The sequence below is a fragment of the Semicossyphus pulcher genome, unplaced genomic scaffold (genome assembly GCF_022749685.1).
Source record: "Semicossyphus pulcher isolate SPU_LCO1_2020_fin unplaced genomic scaffold, fSemPul1.0.p SCAF_25, whole genome shotgun sequence".
NCBI classification, from domain to species: domain Eukaryota; kingdom Metazoa; phylum Chordata; class Actinopteri; order Labriformes; family Labridae; genus Semicossyphus; species Semicossyphus pulcher.
In genome coordinates this window covers 9312345-9332027 of record NW_027211699.1, presented here as the reverse complement: position 1 = coordinate 9332027, position 19683 = coordinate 9312345, and the positions used below count along the sequence as shown (strand labels likewise).

General features: G+C 41.2%; 2 protein-coding genes across 2 annotated transcripts in view; one reads left to right on the top strand and one right to left on the bottom strand.

The window, feature by feature from the left end:
- The window catches only part of LOC138604413 (xylosyltransferase 1-like), a 33370-nt gene extending 21837 nt beyond the window's left edge, over positions 1-11533 (top strand). Inside the window, exons 8-11 of the mRNA XM_069676344.1 lie at positions 1905-2173; positions 4355-4550; positions 4760-5096; positions 6548-11533. Of these exons, the coding sequence (XP_069532445.1) occupies positions 1905-2173; positions 4355-4550; positions 4760-5096; positions 6548-6870 (1125 nt within the window). The 3' untranslated portion in view covers positions 6871-11533. The remainder of the gene's footprint in view (positions 1-1904; positions 2174-4354; positions 4551-4759; positions 5097-6547) is intronic.
- A 3062-nt stretch (positions 11534-14595) lies between these two features.
- kat8 (K(lysine) acetyltransferase 8) lies at positions 14596-19416 on the bottom strand. The gene is made up of 11 exons (XM_069676073.1): positions 19068-19416; positions 18485-18559; positions 18177-18355; positions 18023-18076; positions 17767-17931; positions 17486-17575; positions 17245-17385; positions 16401-16494; positions 15867-16017; positions 15614-15768; positions 14596-14798 (listed from the first exon to the last, which is right to left on the bottom strand). Exons 1-11 carry the CDS (start codon positions 19384-19386, stop codon positions 14734-14736), a joined length of 1488 nt encoding a protein of 495 aa, XP_069532174.1. The 5' UTR covers positions 19387-19416; the 3' UTR covers positions 14596-14733.
- Positions 19417-19683: the final 267 nt, after the last annotated feature.

Genomic DNA, 19683 nt, shown 5'->3' with positions numbered 1-19683 from the left:
CTATCATGATGTGAGTTGTTGGACTGAAAGGTTCAGAAATTGGAAAAATTGACGGATTCATTGAACATTTACAACCCTATAGCTATTATATATATATTTACAAATAAGTGGCATCAATTTTGGTAAAATAAAATTTGTGAAAATGTGAAATATTTACTGGTTCCAGCTTCATAATATGTAAATTTGGACTACAGTAGTGTCTGAGTCTTCTGTTATAGTTAGTTATAATCTCGAAGATTTCCGTTTTGTCCTCTTTGGCCGCACCTGTGGTGATAAACAGTAATTGCAGGAGCACACTTCCCAGATATCCAGACAGTGCTGCATGTGTGACGTCCACAGTCGGCTCCGGTTGTAACTCTTGATTTTCCTGGCTGACGGTCGCTTTCCTTTTCAGACTGTTTGCTTCATCTGAGCGTCGAGTTTGTTTCTTCTTCTTTGGATTTTCACTTCTTGTTGAAGTTGTATCTGTAGTCATCCATCTTTTCTTTGTTTGTTCAGCCATAGTAGATTACTGTTTACTCGCAACACTTGCAGAGAGCGGAAAAGCAGCCGCTTAGCTCCGCCTACCCTCTCTGGCAGACCAACCACTGCTGGCTGATGGAAAACGCGTCACTAAGGGCCCGATCAGACAGAACACAAAGCTTTTTGGGCGCTGCTTTTGCGTTGCAGAGCGCCTCGAATTTTTTCGCTCTGTGCACCGCGTGTTTTTGAGGAAACGCTCTGAGCGCCTCGAGTTGAAAAAACTTCAACTCAGAGGAGAAAAGCGCCCGACGTCATGGGCGTTTTTTCTCATTGTTCAGTCGGATGAAAGGAGAGGCGGGCCTTCTGTCAGTTTACAATATAACAGTTATATAACAGGTTAATGACAGCTATGACTCCGTGGTTGCCTAAACAACGGTAGAAAAAAAAACAGTAGTGAAAATCTTGAGATTATTACTTCAAGTTGTGTTTTCTTGTCCTCATTAATATTGGTATAAATGGCCTGTAAAAAACTCACCCATAAAACTCTTATATCCAAACATTTGCCTCCTTTTCTCCGTCTCATGTTGTGATGTGTTTTGGGCTGTTAAGAGACAAAACAAGTTATTTAAAAGTATCACCTTCAGATTGAGGAACTTGTGAGGATCATTTTGCACATTTTCCTGTGAGTTTTAATCAAATTACTTTAAAAATGTATCAATAATGAAAGTCTAATTAGTTGAATCTCTTGTCCAGATTATAAAAAGCCTGCAAAAACAGAATCTAACGCAGCCTGTTCACTGTTGACTCACGAGAGCGGCTGCTTGAATCATACTTGGCTGACCTCCTTCGGGGACAGCAGAGGACGTACAGTAAAGGCACAGTAATCCTCTGATCTTCTGATGAGGGAAACTAAAAGGCCTCCTGACCCTGTAACTAGTGGTTTGCTCTGTTGTCTTAAGCTGTGTGAGGACACAGATTGTTAAGAAACGGTCCCAGAATAAGCTCACAGATAGATCTGAATCCACTGAAGCCTGGTCGCTCCCCGTGGTTCTCATTATGTTGGGGTTTCCTGGTTCGCTGGAGCTGCCGGAGCCCACCGTGAGCTCTGGTTTGGTGAGGTCACACCCTCCTGATGATGTCGTCAACCACGCCCTTCCCTTCCTCCTCAGACTGGCCCTCAGCGTGTGTGTGAGCTGACTAATCCTTACCCTGGTTTTCCTTAGTTTTTTTTAATTTAGTACGCAGTTTGAATCATTTCGTTTTAGTTTGAAACAAAATGCAGAATCTTGACTTCCTATAACAACTTAAACTGGCATAAAAGGAAGCTGTTGATTCATTTGCATTTTTACACCTGGCCCCACATAGCCTCTAACTTTTCTTTCACCTCTTTTCACCTCATTTATCCTTGTTTTTTCTAACAGCATTTCTCCCTCTGTCCACAGCAAGCATCCAGACCCACCTTCTTCGCAAGGAAGTTTGAAGCCAGCGTCAGTCAGGAGATCATCAACCAGCTGGACTCCTACCTGTTCGGAACGTACCCCTCAGGCACCCCGAGCATCCAGGCGTACTGGGAAAACATCTACGAGCAGGAGACGGACGGCCCCGCCAGCCTGACAGACTCCGCGCTCAGCCACTATCACGCCTTCGCTCGAATGGGACTGTCCCGCGCTGCCAGCTCACTGCAGGGACATCCCAGTGACAACAGCTGCAGGTAGGAACAACAGCACCACATGTGGCGGAGTCAGTGTTGCAGTCATCTTGTCACAGTGTTCCCGACAGATTCCAGAAGATCTTGAATGAGTCTAACAGTTCTAGGTGGAGTTCCTGGGTTGTTGAAAGGACTCTGGTTGTTGGGTTTTAAAGAAGCTCTAGTTATTATTAAGAGCTCCAGAAGTTTGTTCACAGGCTGCAGGGGTGCTTGAGCCTTATGAGAGGATACTTTTCCCAGGTTCTTCATGGGTTTAAGGCTTTATAGGGGACTTCCATGTGTTTGTGTGTGTGGTCAACAGTTTGAACAAACTCTGGTATGAACCAAACCCGTAGACAAAACTGTCTGAAAGATTGGTTCTTGGTCTTGGCCCCCTAAAAGATGAGGATAGATGAGGAAACCTGTGTCAACACGCTAATCTCCGCCCCCTTTCCTGTGCGATGCTATGCTCCGTCGGTAACTTCTGTGACTCCTCGTCATCTCAGCTACAAATTCCGAGCGTCTCCATCCGAGCAGCGATTGAACAGTGGTCTAAATTTGTCCGCGCCAAGTTTGATAAACAGACTGAATGAGTAATAGATACAATAAAGACCTAACCACCGTAACATCTTCACTGTTTGCTAACCCTGTTTCGGGCGCGTTTGTGACGTCAGACGGTGACGCAGCAGAAAAGAAACCGACAGGAGGATACTTCACTGGCAATGGGAAAAGAGACAATCGGCATCTATAAGCGGGTCGTCCTGGGTCTGAAAAACCTGCGTCACCTCTCTAATTTTGGTGGGAAAGAGATATAAAAGTACTTGTCATAGTTTACAAGATTTTTCCTGGAAGCCAAATTATCCAAAAAGGTCTCATCCACCCCAAAACAAATGACCCAGGTGATTTAAACTAGTTAAAACACTTAGCTGTTTAAAGTTGGTGGGGCTGCGAGGGCTACGAGCCAAGCTACACCTAACTGTAGCTCACCAGCTGACTAAAATCCTTTGTCTGGTTAAATGAGTGAGGTAAAAACGAAGGTGACGTGGCTTAAAACACTTATAAGGGGTGTGCATGTTTAGCTTGTACGTGCATCAGCATCATCGTTTCCTTTCAGCGAGTAACCTTGTCGGCCCTTTTGACTTCATGCGTACAGCTCATGGTTTGTTCATTATAAACGTAAACAGGAAACCGACAAGAGGCAACGATGGGTCATATTTTAATCCAGAGGAAACAAAGTGCAGCTGTGAGAACAAAAGTGTGTGTTTGTCTTCGTTAAAGGCCAATATTCACCTGTCCTGAGTGTATGAGGATGCTTTAAACATTTAGTCGTTGGGTCAGTAACTTTGGGTTTGCAGACACTCTGCACAGTCACTGTCTGAGAGCAGCGAGGAGGTCTGACAGTCAAAATGTGTTTTTCCACTAAACTCACCGCTGCTGCTGTTTTTAAATCCAAATTAAATATAAAGATAACGCTGGCTTGTCCCGGGATACAACCAGGCTACAGTGTCTGCTCAGACTGGATTTTTCCAGCTGTGTGTGTGTGTGTGTGTGTGTGTGTGTGTGTGTGTGTGTGTGTGTGTGTGTGTGTGTGTGTGTGTGTGTGTGTGTGTGTGTGTGTGTGTGTGTGTGTGTGTGTGTGTGTGTGTGTGTGTGTGTGTGTGGGGTGGAGACACACAGTAGGTACAAGGAGGTACTTGTTGGAGTTGTGGAGGGGTTTGGTGGCTGGACAGGGTGGGGGTAGCATTTTAAGGAGTGTGAGTGTGTGAGGGGTGGGAGAGGGGGAAAGTTAAAACAGGACGCGTCTGTTCCCGACGAGCAACATCTCAGACCGCGTCCATGCTAATGTGGACGTGTTTGAAAACACCACCTACATGTCAGACAAGGTTCCATCCACATCGGTAACTTCAGATTTCAGATTACCTCGTACTGATTTTCTTCAACATTAACAACAAGAAACATGGAAATATCTTTTCCCTCTTTTGCTTTGGAAACCATAAAACTTTGCATTTCTGCCACCTGCTTGTATAAAGTGTTTTTTATGGAGTTAAACAAACCCGGTCTGTTCCTCACATGTTGACAGACTGCTAAACCAGTTTGAAAGTAATTAGATTGTTAGCTCATTATAAACAAAGGCGCAGGTTATTCCTGGGATTCTGCATTCAAACCTTCTATTGTCTAACTACTGTATGTATGTGTCTCTCTCAGGTACATGACCATGAGCCACCCAGTGTCTGTCCACCTCTACTTCCTGTCAGACCAGTTCCAGGGCTACCTGGTGCGTCATGCGGCCACTAACCGAGCCTCCACCCAGCTGGAGAGCCTGGAGACCTGGGTGACACCAAGAGACCACTTCACCCCGGCCAGCCCCGCCCACACGACAAACCGGCTGCAGCACGTCCAGGTCAAACACACACACACAATCCAACAATCAAATCCGATACTAGAAATCCAACTAGAGAGAGCTTGTAGTTCTTCCAGGTCCACGTCTTTGCCGAGCTGCACCTAAGAGACGTACAGTACACCTGCAGACATTTTACATTATATACCTAACAAGTGATGCCTGAGTGTCCATCCTCTCAGGGTGATCCTGACACTCTTCCTTTCCTTCAGGTTGGGGCGGACTGGGATCCTAAGGAGCGTCTCTTCAGGAACTGGGGGGGTCTCGTGGGGCCTGAGGACGAGCCGGTAGCCGTGCAGCGCTGGAGCCGCGGTCAGACCAACCTGACAGCCACTGTGGTGTGGATCGACCCCACCAACGTCATCGCCGCCACTTACGACATCCTTGTGGACGCCACTGCTGAGGTCACCCACTACCGGCCGCCGCTCACCCTGCCCCTGAGGCCTGGTGTGTGGACGCTGAGGGTGCTGCATCACTGGAACCCGCTTGGACAGACCACCTTCATCGTGGCTCCGCTGGAGTTCCACCGGCAGCAGCCGATACTGCAAGGTGAGCGGTCCAGTCCCTTTCACTGAGTTTACATCCACTCAACAAACCTCTGCAAAACATCAAGTTAAAGGGGGGTAGTATGCTAATTCTATACTTCATATTTCACTCTTTGATACCTGTGGAGTAGCTTAGCATAATTAACAGTTAAAAAAACTCACACTGGTGCTCTGTGCAGGCCTCATATGACTCAGATCTGTCCCTTTAAGAAACCCCGCCCCTACAAGCCCACTTTCTTGTGATTGGCCAGCTCTCCGAAGCCTGCTGAGGCTGCACTTTGTGACGTCATTAAGTGCAGCGTTTAGGAAAAACTGTGTGAAACCTGCCGTTCACAGCGGCCTGCAGACTGAGCTGAGAATCCAATGTGTATCCACCCTCTCCTCCAAATATGGTCACTTCCTGTTCCAAAAACAAAGATGGTGACGGTCAAAATGCCAAACTTAAGGCTTCAAAACATGACTTCCCAGTGGCTACGTGAATTTTTTACATACAGTCTCTGATCTGCTCATCCCAGCTTATAGTATAAATTGCTTTTACAGATATTTTCTTGAACAGATGTTGTCTCAGGGATGACATGTAAACGAATGCTTCCATGTAACCTTTTTTGTGTGTTAGAAGAGGCAGTAAAATATCACTGACTTGGCATAATCCATCTTCAGAAAGTCTCATGGAAACACCTGTTGAATTCGGATATTAGAGCTTTAGAGGGACTGTAGTTTGTGTGTCAATCCCAGATTTAATTCTTAAATTACACACACACAGCAGAGGCCCTCCTGTCACAGCTGTCAACACCATGCATGCTTATATTTATAGTGTCAGTATCCAGTCACTCACTCACGCACACTTAGGGTCACCTCTATCCAAATTAGCCTCGCCTCCTCTGGCTTACTGTTCGGTTTGTTTGACCTCTGCAGAACTTTGTGTGTATGTGTGTGTGTGTGTGTGTGTGTGTGTGTGATGGAGATACCTCTAAGTTAAGCCTGGTGCATGAATAGACTGTGGGGTTTATTGGCCGGTGTCATGAAGGGAAGTTGGCATATGATGTAATGTGATCACGGTGCGTCTGAGTCATTGTGTTTTAAATGCACAAGTACATATGCCTCTGTATCTGGGGCCTGGATGTGGAAATGCACTGTTGACAGCTGCAGAATCCTGAAAGACAGAGACAAAAAAATATCCATCTGCAGATATTAAAAAAGCAAAATCATAATTTCATTATCAAAAGAAACAGAAAAGATATGCTGTAAGTCCTAGATCTTTTTTTAAAGAACACAAATAATGTATTGATGCATTTTTTTAATTTAAAATATGCTTGACTGTTTTTTTAAAAGCACAAAGATGTTTTCAGTGTAAAAGAGGAAAAGGGGTTTTAAATCTGCCTTCTCATGGCATAAAGTTTGACCTTTGACCTCTCCATCTCTCTCCCTCTCCTCACCTCTGTTCCTGGGATCCAGGGGACACCCTGCGGTTGCACGGCGGCCCAGCCAGAAACTCCTACATGGAGCAGAGTTTCCACGGCCTGAACCCGGTGCTGCGGCTGCCGGTGAGCTTAGGCGCTGTGGAGGAGGCCGAGGCCAATGCCGGCCTGACGGGGGCGCCGCTGCGTCGCTGGCTGGACCGGCTGCTGGAGGGCCACTGGTCGGCCTCGGACGTCTGCTCGATGGGACCCAGCGCCTGTCCCGTCATGCAGCGCTGTCCTCAAACCGTCTGGAGCTCCGCCAGCCCCGACCCCAAGTCTGAACTGAGCCCGCCCAGAGAGGACGGACGGATCAGGTAGCAGGCGGACGGACCGAGGGACAGATAAATGAAGGAAGGCACGGGGCTGAGGTCCTGTTTGTGTCTGGTATTTATTTATTTAAAGTTTGTGCAAAGTGAGAGTGAATGTGAACGGATGGACCAAACTCTGGAGGCAGCGATGGAAGAAGAGAAACAGACTCGAATAATGAGGACAAATATTCTCCCTCAGTCCTTTTTCAGTCTGCTGCTCTCACTGTCATTGGGACTACAACGTTCTGTGTGTGTGTGTGTGAGTGTGTGTGTGTGTGTGTGTGTATGAGAGTGTGTGTCGAACCAGTGTGTGAGGAGAACTCTATACCTCTTGTTGTGAGTGCTTCCCTGAGTTAAAGAGTGAAAGTTTGTTCTACATGTTCAGATGCTTAAAACGACGTGGTTGCTCCTTCTTCGGCCCATTGTTGGGGAAGTCTTTGTGATAACGGCTCAGTTTATGTAGAAGTTTGTGTTTTTATAGTGATCATGTTGATTTTAATACAGCGCTGTTCTGCTCAACATAACTCGAATGTCCCAGAGATCCTGAAATCCAAACTTCTAAGTCATAGAAATTCAGCAATGATGAAAAATATCTTCTAATATCTTCTAATATTTTCAGGCTCCTTTTTACATCCATAATATTTACAATGTAGTGAAATAAACCATGACAGAGTCTTGTTTGAAGAGAAGAAACCCTGTAAGTTAAGTTTTTATTATTGTTAGATATCAGATTATTATCCTATAATGTAAGATACTACATCAAGATACAGGAGGCCATAATTTGAAATCCCCTACAGATTTTTTTTTTGGATAATGCGCTAATTTTTTCTTGAGTTAACACAATTTTCCCGCGTGGATCAGGAGATAATGAGCCTAAAAAGAATCATAAGCAACCACAGACGTTTTCATACAGAGCCAGGTGAGCGTGAGGAGGAGAGTCTTATAAATTATTCCCTCAAATTGCCAGATTTTCCTCAAATTAAGGAAGTATTCAATGTTTTGGCCCAACTGATGTGTCAAAAAATACTGCAGCAGATGTGTCAAAGTAGTGGTGGTAGTGCTGAGAATCTTTATCAAAGTAAATGTACAGCAGCAACAAAAGGAAAAAACATCATTAGTAAATACTTCTATTGAACGGCCATTTAAGTGTCTTATGATAGTATATAATATCGCATAATAATGGGTTGTTATTGATGGAAACAGCATGTTATAATGTGTAGTCTGTTGAAGTTGAGTTAACTTAGACTACCTTTATGCTTTATGTTGAATGTTAAACAAGTAGAGCGCAGTGCTTTGGTAAAGGTACTCAGTTACTTTCCTCCACTCACAAACTATCTACAGTTTCTTTCCCTCGACACTGACCGGCTCTGTAGTATCTGTGTGTGTGTGTGTGTGTGTGTGTGTGTGTGTTTTCTTTCTGTGCCATGTCTGAAGCCTTCAGACCATCTGAGACGTCCGCTATGCTGGAACCCAGAAGAGAATCACCTCCCGTTTCTTTTGCTTTTAACTTTACACACATTTATTTTTTTGCTCTCTGCTGTAGAAACGGATGTGACTGTGTCAAAGTGAAAACTGCTACGTGACTAATTTATTCAGAAGTTTATATAAAACTTTTTAGTCGTTAATGTCTGATCTGCTGTTATTTGGAGCAGCGATTCTGCCTGTGTTTCTAAAGGCCTTCACGTGTCAGTGTTGGGTGGGTCTCCTCACTGCCCTGTCACTCATCTGCTCTAATTTCAAACCGGATCACAGCAAGTAGGAAGGATGTTAAAATCTTTTTTTCCCCATAACTTTTGACTGGACGTGTGTTGCACTCGTCACAGTTTTTGTTCATTAATTTGCTCTTGTTTAGTTTGTTAAGATGTCAGAATATAACAGCAAATGTCTTATCATCAAGGAGCACAGCACAAGTGAGGCCTTACAGTGTGCTCTGAGGTCTGCACCAAAAAGAGAGGAATTTATAATAATATGAAACAGCAAATGTTCATATTTTAGAGGCTTTAAATGCAAAAAAAAAGGTTTATACTTTAAATACTCAGCAAGGTGTTTTACATTTAAACATTTAAAAATGTTTGCAAGACATTTCAGACTCATCTTACATATGTGTGCACTTTAATCAGAATTCCTTCCATACTGAGCATTACTAATATTTATTTTGGTTGTGCTGTGAGTTTGGATGCAGCAGGTGAGGAGGGGAGAGGAGGAGGCGGAGGAGGCCACCCAACAACATCCAGATGCACCTTTTAGACTTCCATGCTGCTAACTGATGATTTTTTTTGGCCCAGAAAGATTCAAACCAAGTCTTGGTTGCACCTGTGAGGATAAAAGTTACACTGTGTGGTTTTTATGCTGGAAAATCTGTGCAACTTCTAAACCTGTTAATTAGCATTTTAATCTGGCAAAAGATGCAGGTTATTTAAATTATATTTTATTTAAGTCTGCACTGTATAAATGAAGCTTAGCTTACCTTAGCATAAAGACTGGAAACATTGGCTGGCCTAGCTCCTTCCAAAGCCAACAAAATCTACCAAACACAGTGACACTCAAGCAAGTCACTACACCTAGGAAAAAAGAAATTTACTACAGTAGTTTAATGAACTACCTGCACCAAACATAACACATCATGTATATTGGGTTTAACAAAGATTAACAAAGGTGTGTATTGTATTTTTAAAATCAAACTTGTGATGACTAAGCGTTGCAGTGGGTGCAGGAGCCTTATAAAAATATCACTGGGACCAAAACTGGAGACCAGCGGTGTTTCTAACCATGAGGGTGGAGGTCAGTGCGACAGTCAGCCCTTACAGAAAGGACATGAACAGTACATCATATTTATTCTGGAAATAAATGTTTTTTTATATCATTTATTATTTGACATGATGATGGTGCAGATTTTACCAGATGTTTGGATTTTGGATTCAGCACAATTGGCTTCTTTTGGTGTCGGTTGGCCTGTGTCCATTATGTCATAATGTCACTTCTCCCTCATCGACCAATCAAAATCAAGAAGGGGCGGGACTTCTGATATCAACTTTATCAACAACAATGGCGGCATCGAGGCTAATCTTTTCCTTTTTATCCCTTTTGTTTTTATGTTTGTAAAATGTCCATAAAAGCAAGTATTAAGCATGCAGAGCAATTTCAAACACACTTAAGGGTCACTACCAAGGGGAGTGGAAGTGCCGCTAGACAACTTTAGTAACCTAGCAACAGTGAGCGCCGGTTAGACGCGCTCTGAAGTTGAGTGAGTGCTGCCCATGGTGCTGCCACGGCGAAAAAGCACCGTTCGTGCACCCAGGCCTGTTAAAAAGTAGGGAACAGGACCAAAACATGCAGTAGATTTCTGTCTCTAAGGATTAAACAGGAAGCAAGAGGTGCGGTCAGTGTACATTTCACAGTTTGCTTTCAGCATTATTACCGAAAATGAAGTAATGACTTGTCCTCACCAAAGCTCCAGCACACGGCATCATCATCCTCATCAGTAACACCCTCAAGTTTTTACATAAAGACGCAAAACTGTCAAAATACGTCACCTGTTGGGGACTTTATTTGGAAAGAAAAGAGTCTCGGACAACAGTGCGTGACTTATTTAAAAATAATATACAGCCTCTCCAAAACAAAAGTGAGCATTGAACAATTTGCAGGTTTTGCTTTATGAACGAAATACTATTCAACTTTAATTAATTAATTTAATTAATTAATTGATATTTCAGATATTTTGACACCGACCAGCTTTTATTTTGATATTTTAAGAGGAAGTTCTGCACACAAACATTAAAATGTAATAGTAAGCTAATCTTTTTAGTTTCTTTACTATAAAAAACAAACAAAACAACAGTACTCTTGTTTCTGCTGCTCACAGTTATTATCAGTAGTATTTTATATCCGGCCACAAGTAAAAATAAAATTATTTTCTTGCTTTTGATGCTGAAATCAAACATTACTCTGACCTGGTACAAAACTCTGCTGTTTATATTTAGTAAATATTTTTCTGGATGATTTAATCCAACAGTTGTTTGGTCTAAAATTTGCATCATTAAATTCCACACAGATTATTACGAAGTAGGTTTTTTGGCAGATTGGTTTCAGTCACAATGATTCTAATCATAAAGTTTAATCATTTTATTATTACAACTTTAACCGCCCACAGCTGTCATTATCTGATCCATAAATACAGTAATTCTTTTACGTTTTTTATTTGTCTGACTCAAAAGAAGTCGTGAACATCCAGCTAATTTAAGTTTTAAAATTAAGAGCCTTTTTATGGGAGTTAATGTAAATCAGTGTTTTGTAAATGAATCATAGAAGATGTACAGTTTTTAAGTTCATGATGTAAAGAAGTCATGTGACTGTTTTGAAGAGAGAGAGATAAATCTTCAGATTGTGAGCTGAGAGCTCTGTTCTTTTCATCTCCAATACCAACCTTCTTTTGTTTGTTTCTCTTCCGTGCCATTTCTGTATTGTTTTATTTTCTTGCTTGTCTTTACTCTTATCTCTCTCTGGGAGTTGTGCTGTGCCTTAGCTGTGCTCCTGTTTTAGGAAACCCTCTCTGAAAGCATCAAACGGTCTCAAATGTCCAGAAAACCAAAAGAAAGAAATGTTGTGAATGCCTTATATATGACCTTAGTGGTTTTAAAGTACAATTTTTGAAAATAAAACAGAATCTCCCTTTATTTTGTGCCTGTGCAGTTTTATTTCACACATGTTACGATTTGTTAAAACATGTCTGAGGCGTTCAACAGCTCCCGATTAAACTGGGTTTAAGTTTTGAGTTTGGCTTCCTGCATTGCTGGAATTCAACTACAGATACTCAAGTGTTACACTGTGGTACTTTACTCTTACTTCACATTTCAGACTATATACTATTTACTATACATATCTGACAGTTAAATAACTTGCATAACTATCTAACCGTCAAAGTAGTTAAAATTTGCTCCACCTTCAACAAATACAGCAGAATATGTCTTAATACCCACAAAGGGTATACCCATAAAATCATCCAGTAATATAATGTGTGATAGCGTAGCATTCACAGTTCATACATACATTTGTAAATATTTTTACTACAGTTAGACTGTGAAATGCAGGACTTTTTATTGTTCTTTTAGTACAATAAAGCATTTAAATTATTGTTACTTTCTCTTTAAATACTTGTCCTACAACTTACTTCCTGCAGGCAGCTACAGTTCTACGCTAAGATCCAAAGTTTAGACCATTTGTAAGGTATTAAGATGGTGAATTAAATAACAATATGGCTGCTATATGTAGTTCCCTACAAATTCACAATTTCTCTATTTTCCATTTGTAAAGATTTACATCTTAAGTAACAATAAAAAGGAAGTCAGACTGTGTCAAGAGACTGACACCTTCAATGGGATTTCACCATCCAGTGAATAAACGTGACCTCTTTAATGTCTTCACTTGCTTTGTTGGAAGTAAAAGAATCGTAAAAACTTTGCAATTAAACGTCACAAACGCGTCACATCCGCAGTGAAGAACAGCCACAGCCAGCAGCGATGGAATCATCAATACATGTGATCGATGACACGCTGCGGGAAGGACAGAGCTAATTATCATCTGCTGCCAGCCAACATGTGACACTGACCATCACTTAAAACACACATACAGAAGCCCAAAGAGATGTAACCCTAACCCTATGTGTATCTTAAAATGCTCTGTTAGGTCCTCCATTCAAAACCTTCCAAAACAAAATAATGAAAGAATACGCATTTACTAGCGCCAAAAGTAAAGGTGCTAATCTTTTTGAATGGCCCATTTCTGATTGATGTGTATTATTATTTGGCTCAAAATCATTGATAAATGTATATATTCTACACTTTAAAGCCTCTAAAGCACAGAGAGTGCACCTAGTGTAAGAGTTAGAAATTAAACTTATGTTAAGTTATTTAATGGCTGTACATTGAGAACACAGCTAAATGGATTTACACATATAAGATAATTAATAGTGGCTATCAGTTGTTATCCTACCATCTGGAAAATACATTAAGAACAATGATTTTGAGTTTTGTTTTGCTTATTCAAAGCAAAAGACAACAAGTGAACACGTTTATTACTAAATAAAATGAGTATTTACACTGTATCTTGGTTTATCACTGAAACATTTAGCTGGGTCATAATGTGTGCACAGGGAGGACTATTAGTGGTAGTTTATAAATATAACTCTTGTTTGTTTTTATTAATTTACTTTTATTTATTTTTGCAGTGAAGTTATTAAGCTTGCAGGGAGATTTACTGTTCAAAACCTACAAATAGTGCATTAAAAATGCTTAAAACTAAAACAAAACTTTACATATATAAGTGTTCTATTTCTTTAAACTGACATCAACAGGCCAAACCAAACATCTGCTCTCCATCCACCTCTGCAGGTTAATAGAGGACACTAGTTCACCTCAGCTTTTATGTATTTGAGGAATCATTTCCTTTCACATTAATTACATAGGATCATAAATCATTAGAGTTAAATTTGCTGTTGTCGAAACATTTTTCAGAATAAAGGATGAACGTTAGTATCAGCGGTGAGTCAGCGCGCTGCTGCCCCCTTGTGTTTATTATTAAAGTTACATCAGCCCAAACAAACGTGGACGTCCTTTAGCCTCTTACATTTTTGAGACATAACATTAAGAAGAACAATTTAAAATCATGACTTGTTAATTTGAGAAACGTTCGAAGAATTTTTGATGACATAAAACTGTTTGTTGCGCTGTGCTGAGAAGACTCACCTGATTCTGGACTCCACCAAATCCCAACAACGAAGGTGCAGTATCCCGTTTTTTCCGTCATCATCAACAACCTTTTCTTATTCCTCATTTTAAATAAACTGTTAAACATTTTTGGAGAGTTGTCTCGAAAACTTCCTCGCAGAACACATTTTGACATTGCTGGATCGGGCTCAGGTGTAAACAATTTGATCAATATGGCAGCGTTACGTTTAGCTCTAGCAGTCAACTGAGCATGCCCAGAATCACAGCCCTGGAGCTGAAACAACTGAATGGATAGCAGCCTTGCAGTTTTTACACCTGTGAGACGGGTTTAAAATGCCTGCTTCTCTCTCAGACCCACTTTTTCTTGTAGTTATAACCGGCCCTTTTTGAAAGAATGTAGAATCTACACACAACATATCATTTCTGGAAAATATTATTATTTGAGGTATTATTATGATTATTGTTTTATACATGTTTTTTATATTTTGTCTTTGTATTTTATGTACCTATTTTTGCGATGTGTAAATATTTTGTGTTTGATGGTGCTGTTTGTGCAGTAATTTGTCTCTATGGATCCTTATGTACGCGCATGTTAATGTGAAAAAAAATGTCTGCTATGACACAGGTCAGTAGTTCAGACAAACAACACGTCTATTAAACATAAAAGGGAAAGAGCAGTGTTACAGATCCTGCTGTCACAGGATACACACCCTGTTGAACCCAGTGATTAAAGAATAAAGATGATAAAAAAGTTTATATAAAAAGGAACATGAAAGCATTTAAATAACAGCTGAGATTACAGCTACATTATTATCCATGCAGGCTATATTTTTGTAGATGTAGCTATCTGAGCTCCAACTAATTAAACAACATCTACATTATCTATGAAATTTCAGTGAGATATTCTTTTTCTGGCTTAAAAAGCTTAAAAAAGACAAGAAATTAAGAATTTAAGACCTTTTAGAAGCACTTGATACTCAGGAAGAAGGACTCAGGAGACATGTCTGGGATTTTTCATATATATTTAAGAAAATACTGACAGATGCTACGAACAGCTATATACATAAAGTTCTCATTACGGCAGAGTGTGGCCAGGTGAGGATGAGGACGACATACACAGTCTGACTGAGGGACAGGTGCGGCCTCGATTCTCACTTCTTAGACAGCTTGGCTTGTTTATTTTTCGGTGGCGCCCACTTCAAACACAATGTGTCCACTGTAAAGGAGAGAAGACACACAGTGAGTGCAGAAATACATCAATTATTTTTATTGCTGTTGCTCGGAAAAGATCATCTGAAAGTCTGATAATGAATAGAGCTGCAACGATAGTTGAGCGGTGAAATGCTCCCAGACTTTAGAATTTTTAGGACATGATGATGTTGCATCGGTCACCGCCATTTTGGTGTTTTGTTCACCTGTTGCTTCCCGGCCACTGTTATGCATGTGCAACTCTCAGCAGAAACAGTGAGGATGTGAGTCAAATCAGCTCCAGAAAACCACCATCATAAAAAACACAGGCAATGCCAAAACCAACTAACAACACCTTGGAATAATGTTAATTACTCTCAGGTTGGAATGATTGGAGGTTTTCCTGTTCTTCCCATTCTGCTGATATTATGTGAAAGCAGCAGTTTGCTACATCCTGTGCTTACAATGGTGACCAAAAACAGCACCTGTGTGATATCCAGATTATGTGTGTATCAAAGGGGTGTCCATCCCGTCTTATCAGTGCTTCAATTAAAGAATGTTCTCATCATTGATTATTCTTTTTTAAATGATCAATAACTTGTTTGGTCTATAGAATCACAGAATATCAAGAGAAGATAGCTTATTAACAATTTACAGAAGTACATCTTTTTTTCCAACATTCAAGCGCAACAATAATTTTAAATGCTTAAACTCATGAACTGTTCCTGGTTCTAACTCTGACACAGTTAACATTTGGGTTTGGTGGTTACAGTTACAACCAGGTGAGAAATCAGAGAATAAAAGAATGTCACATAAAGCTTAATACAAAGTGTCTGTACTTACCTGTTATTGGTGGTTTCTTGTACTGCGCGCTCTTCAGGTGCTCCTCCACCAGTTTGGGCGTTACACAGATAACGTGCTGACCTTTCCAGTACTTGACCATATTGAGCGACTGCAGCGTGCTGATGATGTCACTCTGTGTGATGCTGGTCATCTGGCTGGAGGAACGAAGAGGGAGGAGGGGATAATAACGTCAAGGAAGACTGAACTGAAGGAGATGGCTGGTTTCTGAAGGTGATGCAGCGTATGTGTCTACCTGAGGTCTTTGATGGAAAGCGTTCCTCTGAAGTCCCTCAAGATCTCCAGCAGGACCCAGGACCAGTAACTTCTGTAGCTCAGCTTCCCCAGATCCGACAGAGGCTTCTCTGGAGAGCCGACTGCACTCTCCAACTTAGAGAGCTCATAACCTGCACACACAGGAGCAACAATAGAAACCACATTACAAAAGGGATAATTGAGTTGGTTGCCCCACGACTACATGCAACAACAAATCACATTCCCAATAGTGCATTAATGCATTAATGCATTAATGCATTAATGCAAATAATTGTGTGTGAACTGAGCTGATGGCTCTCTCTCTGTTTGGAGGACAGGACATTTGCTCTATGGAGTAGGTAATTGCAATCAGTGGGATCACATAAAAAGTCAATGAAAAGACACAATAGTTATGAATTTGTGCTGGGCGACATGAAACAAAACGAGGCAGATCTTAAGAATTCTAAGAAAATATACTGACATATTTATTCATAGGAGTAAAATAGCTGAAGCATCGATATGCTCTGTTACTTACTAAAAGCGATGAGGAACTTTCCGTAGCCTCTGCGTTGGTAAGGCGGAAGTGTGAGAATACACGCCACGTTATTCCCATCCGGAGACTCTTTCTCCTGAAAAACAAAAAGGCAAAGGTTCAGACAAACGGTTCTAAATTGTTCCAGTTTTAAGTTCTACCTGCTGAAAGATTCTGCTGAATTAAAATATAATTTCTGCACGTGAAGAATGACGTTGTTTCGAAGGTTTAGTAATAAATATATAACATTATTTACATGTGTACAACTTTAAAGTTTGACTAAAGGTACCCTGCAGAGATTTTACTGCTACTGTCAAACACATGGATGTAAAAATGCAGGATTTAGAAAACTTTTCAAAAAATAGGCTTTCCAAAAGTCATATTCCTAAGATGAGATCACAAGGATTTACACAAAGCATTATGGTAAGAAACACTGAATGTAAACCAGACTTGTTGTGTTTACAAAGACACAATTTAAAGCTCCTCTGAGGTGTTTTTTGCTGGTTATGAAACAGACTGAAATTATTCTGATGTCTCTTTATGACCAACAAAAGCAAACAGAACATCAGCGACAACATTATTTCTTCTATATAGTTATTGCTAATGCCTGAAACCACTGGCGGGGGGGTAGGTTTCAGATGAAGCAATTAACTGCATGCTGCCTTAAAATTTAAAGTGAGTGATACATATGGCAGGATGGAATTGTTATAACCACCACTTAAGCATGTACAGGATAAAATCAGCAAAGAGATAAGAAGTGCGGCTTTGTCCACAGGGGGGCGCCAAAATCAACACAAACAGAGAGTTTTTAAAATGACTTGACTCAAAGATCAGAAAGAGGCCTTACTTTGGAGAAGTAGCCGACGATGTGCGCTCCCTGTTTGTTGACTTCAGTGAGGATGTAGAAGATAAAGGGCTCCACGTCAAAATAAAGCGTCTTGTGGTCGAGAAATAGTTTTGCTAGTAGACAAAGATTCTGACAGTAGATCTGCAAATAATTAATCAAAAAAAGCAGAGTTAAACTTTTTTTTATTGCAATAAACAGCTTACATCTTCAGGTGTGGCAAACACTTTCTAGGTGACCTCACCTTGTGGTCCCGCCCATCTACTTCATACACCGATATGTTGCTCCTCCTGTAGATTTCTTTGCCTGGAGGCTGCTTCCACTGACAGTGGGACTAAGGAGGAAAAAGGTCAAAAGGTTAAACTACTTTGTACAATAAAGCTGCAAGGGAAACATTTTATTCACCTTAATCACAAATTAAGAATGAAGATTTTTTTTTAAGTTAGGTTGAAAGTTGCAAGTTAGGTTATTGCACTTGAGTTACAAACTTCCTACATTCATGACTGAAGTGAAAGCTGCACTGACCAGGTGATGTCTAAAGGTCTTCTCATACTTCATGTATTTAAGGCAGTACTCGCAGATCCACAGCTTGGGCTGCTTGCCATAGTCCTCTGGAAACGGCGAGAAGTACCAGGCATCAATCTCAAAGTTTCCTATCTGGATCTTATCCACGTATTTCACTTTGGTGATCTGTGGGAGAGATTATAAGGAGTATAACAGTAAATAAGAGATAGTAACTAGACAGAAACTAACAGACACACAAACAGACAGTCAATCTTACCGCCTCATGCTCCTTCTCCAGGGCAGCTGTTGTTGGATCCATCTCTGCATACGTCTGCAAATGAATACCCCATTAGATCAATACAGACCACTTTACAAATAAGTGTGTTTCCACAAAAAGCAAGAAGTAACTACATAACAGACAACGTCTCCACCTTTTGCACATGGTTGATCTCATCGTGCTTTCGCTTCTGGTTGCGAGTGATCTTTCTCTCAGGCTGTTCACCCAAATCTCCGACGCCTCCGATCTCTGTGCTCTTCCTCACTGCATCTTTCACTGTCTTGGTAAGGGCCAGGCGGGCCTTACCCACCCACTCATCTAGTCGCCTGTTGACTGCATGCCAAAGAAAGGGAGATGAAGATCATAGTAAAGCAGTAGGTGAGGGGATACAGAGGATAGTTAATGAAAGGTATAAACTAAAGCTGAATGTGGGCAGATCAGAGATGACAGTGATGTACTCACATCCTACATAGTGGACATAAAACTCCTCTCTGCCTTCCTGTTCATTCAGTCGAGATTGAATAACCTCTGCTGTATCTGAAAAGAGAGCAACATTCAACAGTTAAAAGTTTTGTCCCACAAAGTGGATTTGGCCAGAAACAAATGCAAGCTTTACATCTTGTATATGGGACGTTTCACCAAACACCCTTCAGATTTCTACAACTTCAGCAACTTCAGGTTTATAAGCGTTCATACTTATGTTTTTTCGCTTAATAAAACGTGGCTTGGTTTGTTTTGAGGTTTTATTCAATTCGGTAATCATATAATCCTCCAAAGTACAATGTCAGCGATACAGGCTAATGTTTTTTTGCACTGTTATTGTTAGCATAACGTTATAACGAAATGTACACAAAGCCCTAATGGCTATTCCTCTATCAGAATTTGCGGTATTAACGTTATGTCTGACCACCATCAACGAAAACTCAGTTTTAATAGAGAATGGTGTGAATTTATCTCCGTCAAAGCAGAATCCGAACACCTAATCTAACTTCAACTTGCTAACTGAAATTTGGCTCAAACCAACACGCAGATAGGAACCACTCACGCCATGTCTTGTCGGCTCGTTGACATAAATACGTCTCTCCAATTTCGACCGACACCTCTTGCTCCCTTCCGCTGCAGTACACCCCGCCTCCGTCCGGTGTGTGATGACTACTCGAGCCCCCGGCTTCTCTCGCACGGCCAACGGCCTCCGCCTCGTCCTCTTCCCCGCCACTGCCGTTAGAGGAACACGGAGCCGGGATACCACTGTCCATTTCACCCCGCTCACTTTCAATATGACTAGAATCCATGTCTACGTCCATTCTAGGATCAGAGTCCTTGTTATTATTGTAGCTTTTGTGAAACTCGCTCCCGCCAGTCATAACCTCGGCCGTTTTGAAAACAACAACACGCCTTCGCGACCCTGCGCACAATATTCTGAGGGGCTGGTCTACAACAAAAAACTGCCAAGATGGCGTCGGCAGGAAGTAGCAAGCCTTCACGTGTTGTCGGAATAGTCGGGGAAATTAGCTTCAAACTGGAAAAGAAATCACATCACGTCGGAACAACAGAAAAAGTCTGTATCCGACTTGCCAAATTCACAGATTATACGCCATATTACACTAAACCATGACAGCCATGTGTAGTAATAGACTGGATGGTTGAATTAATTCAAGTAT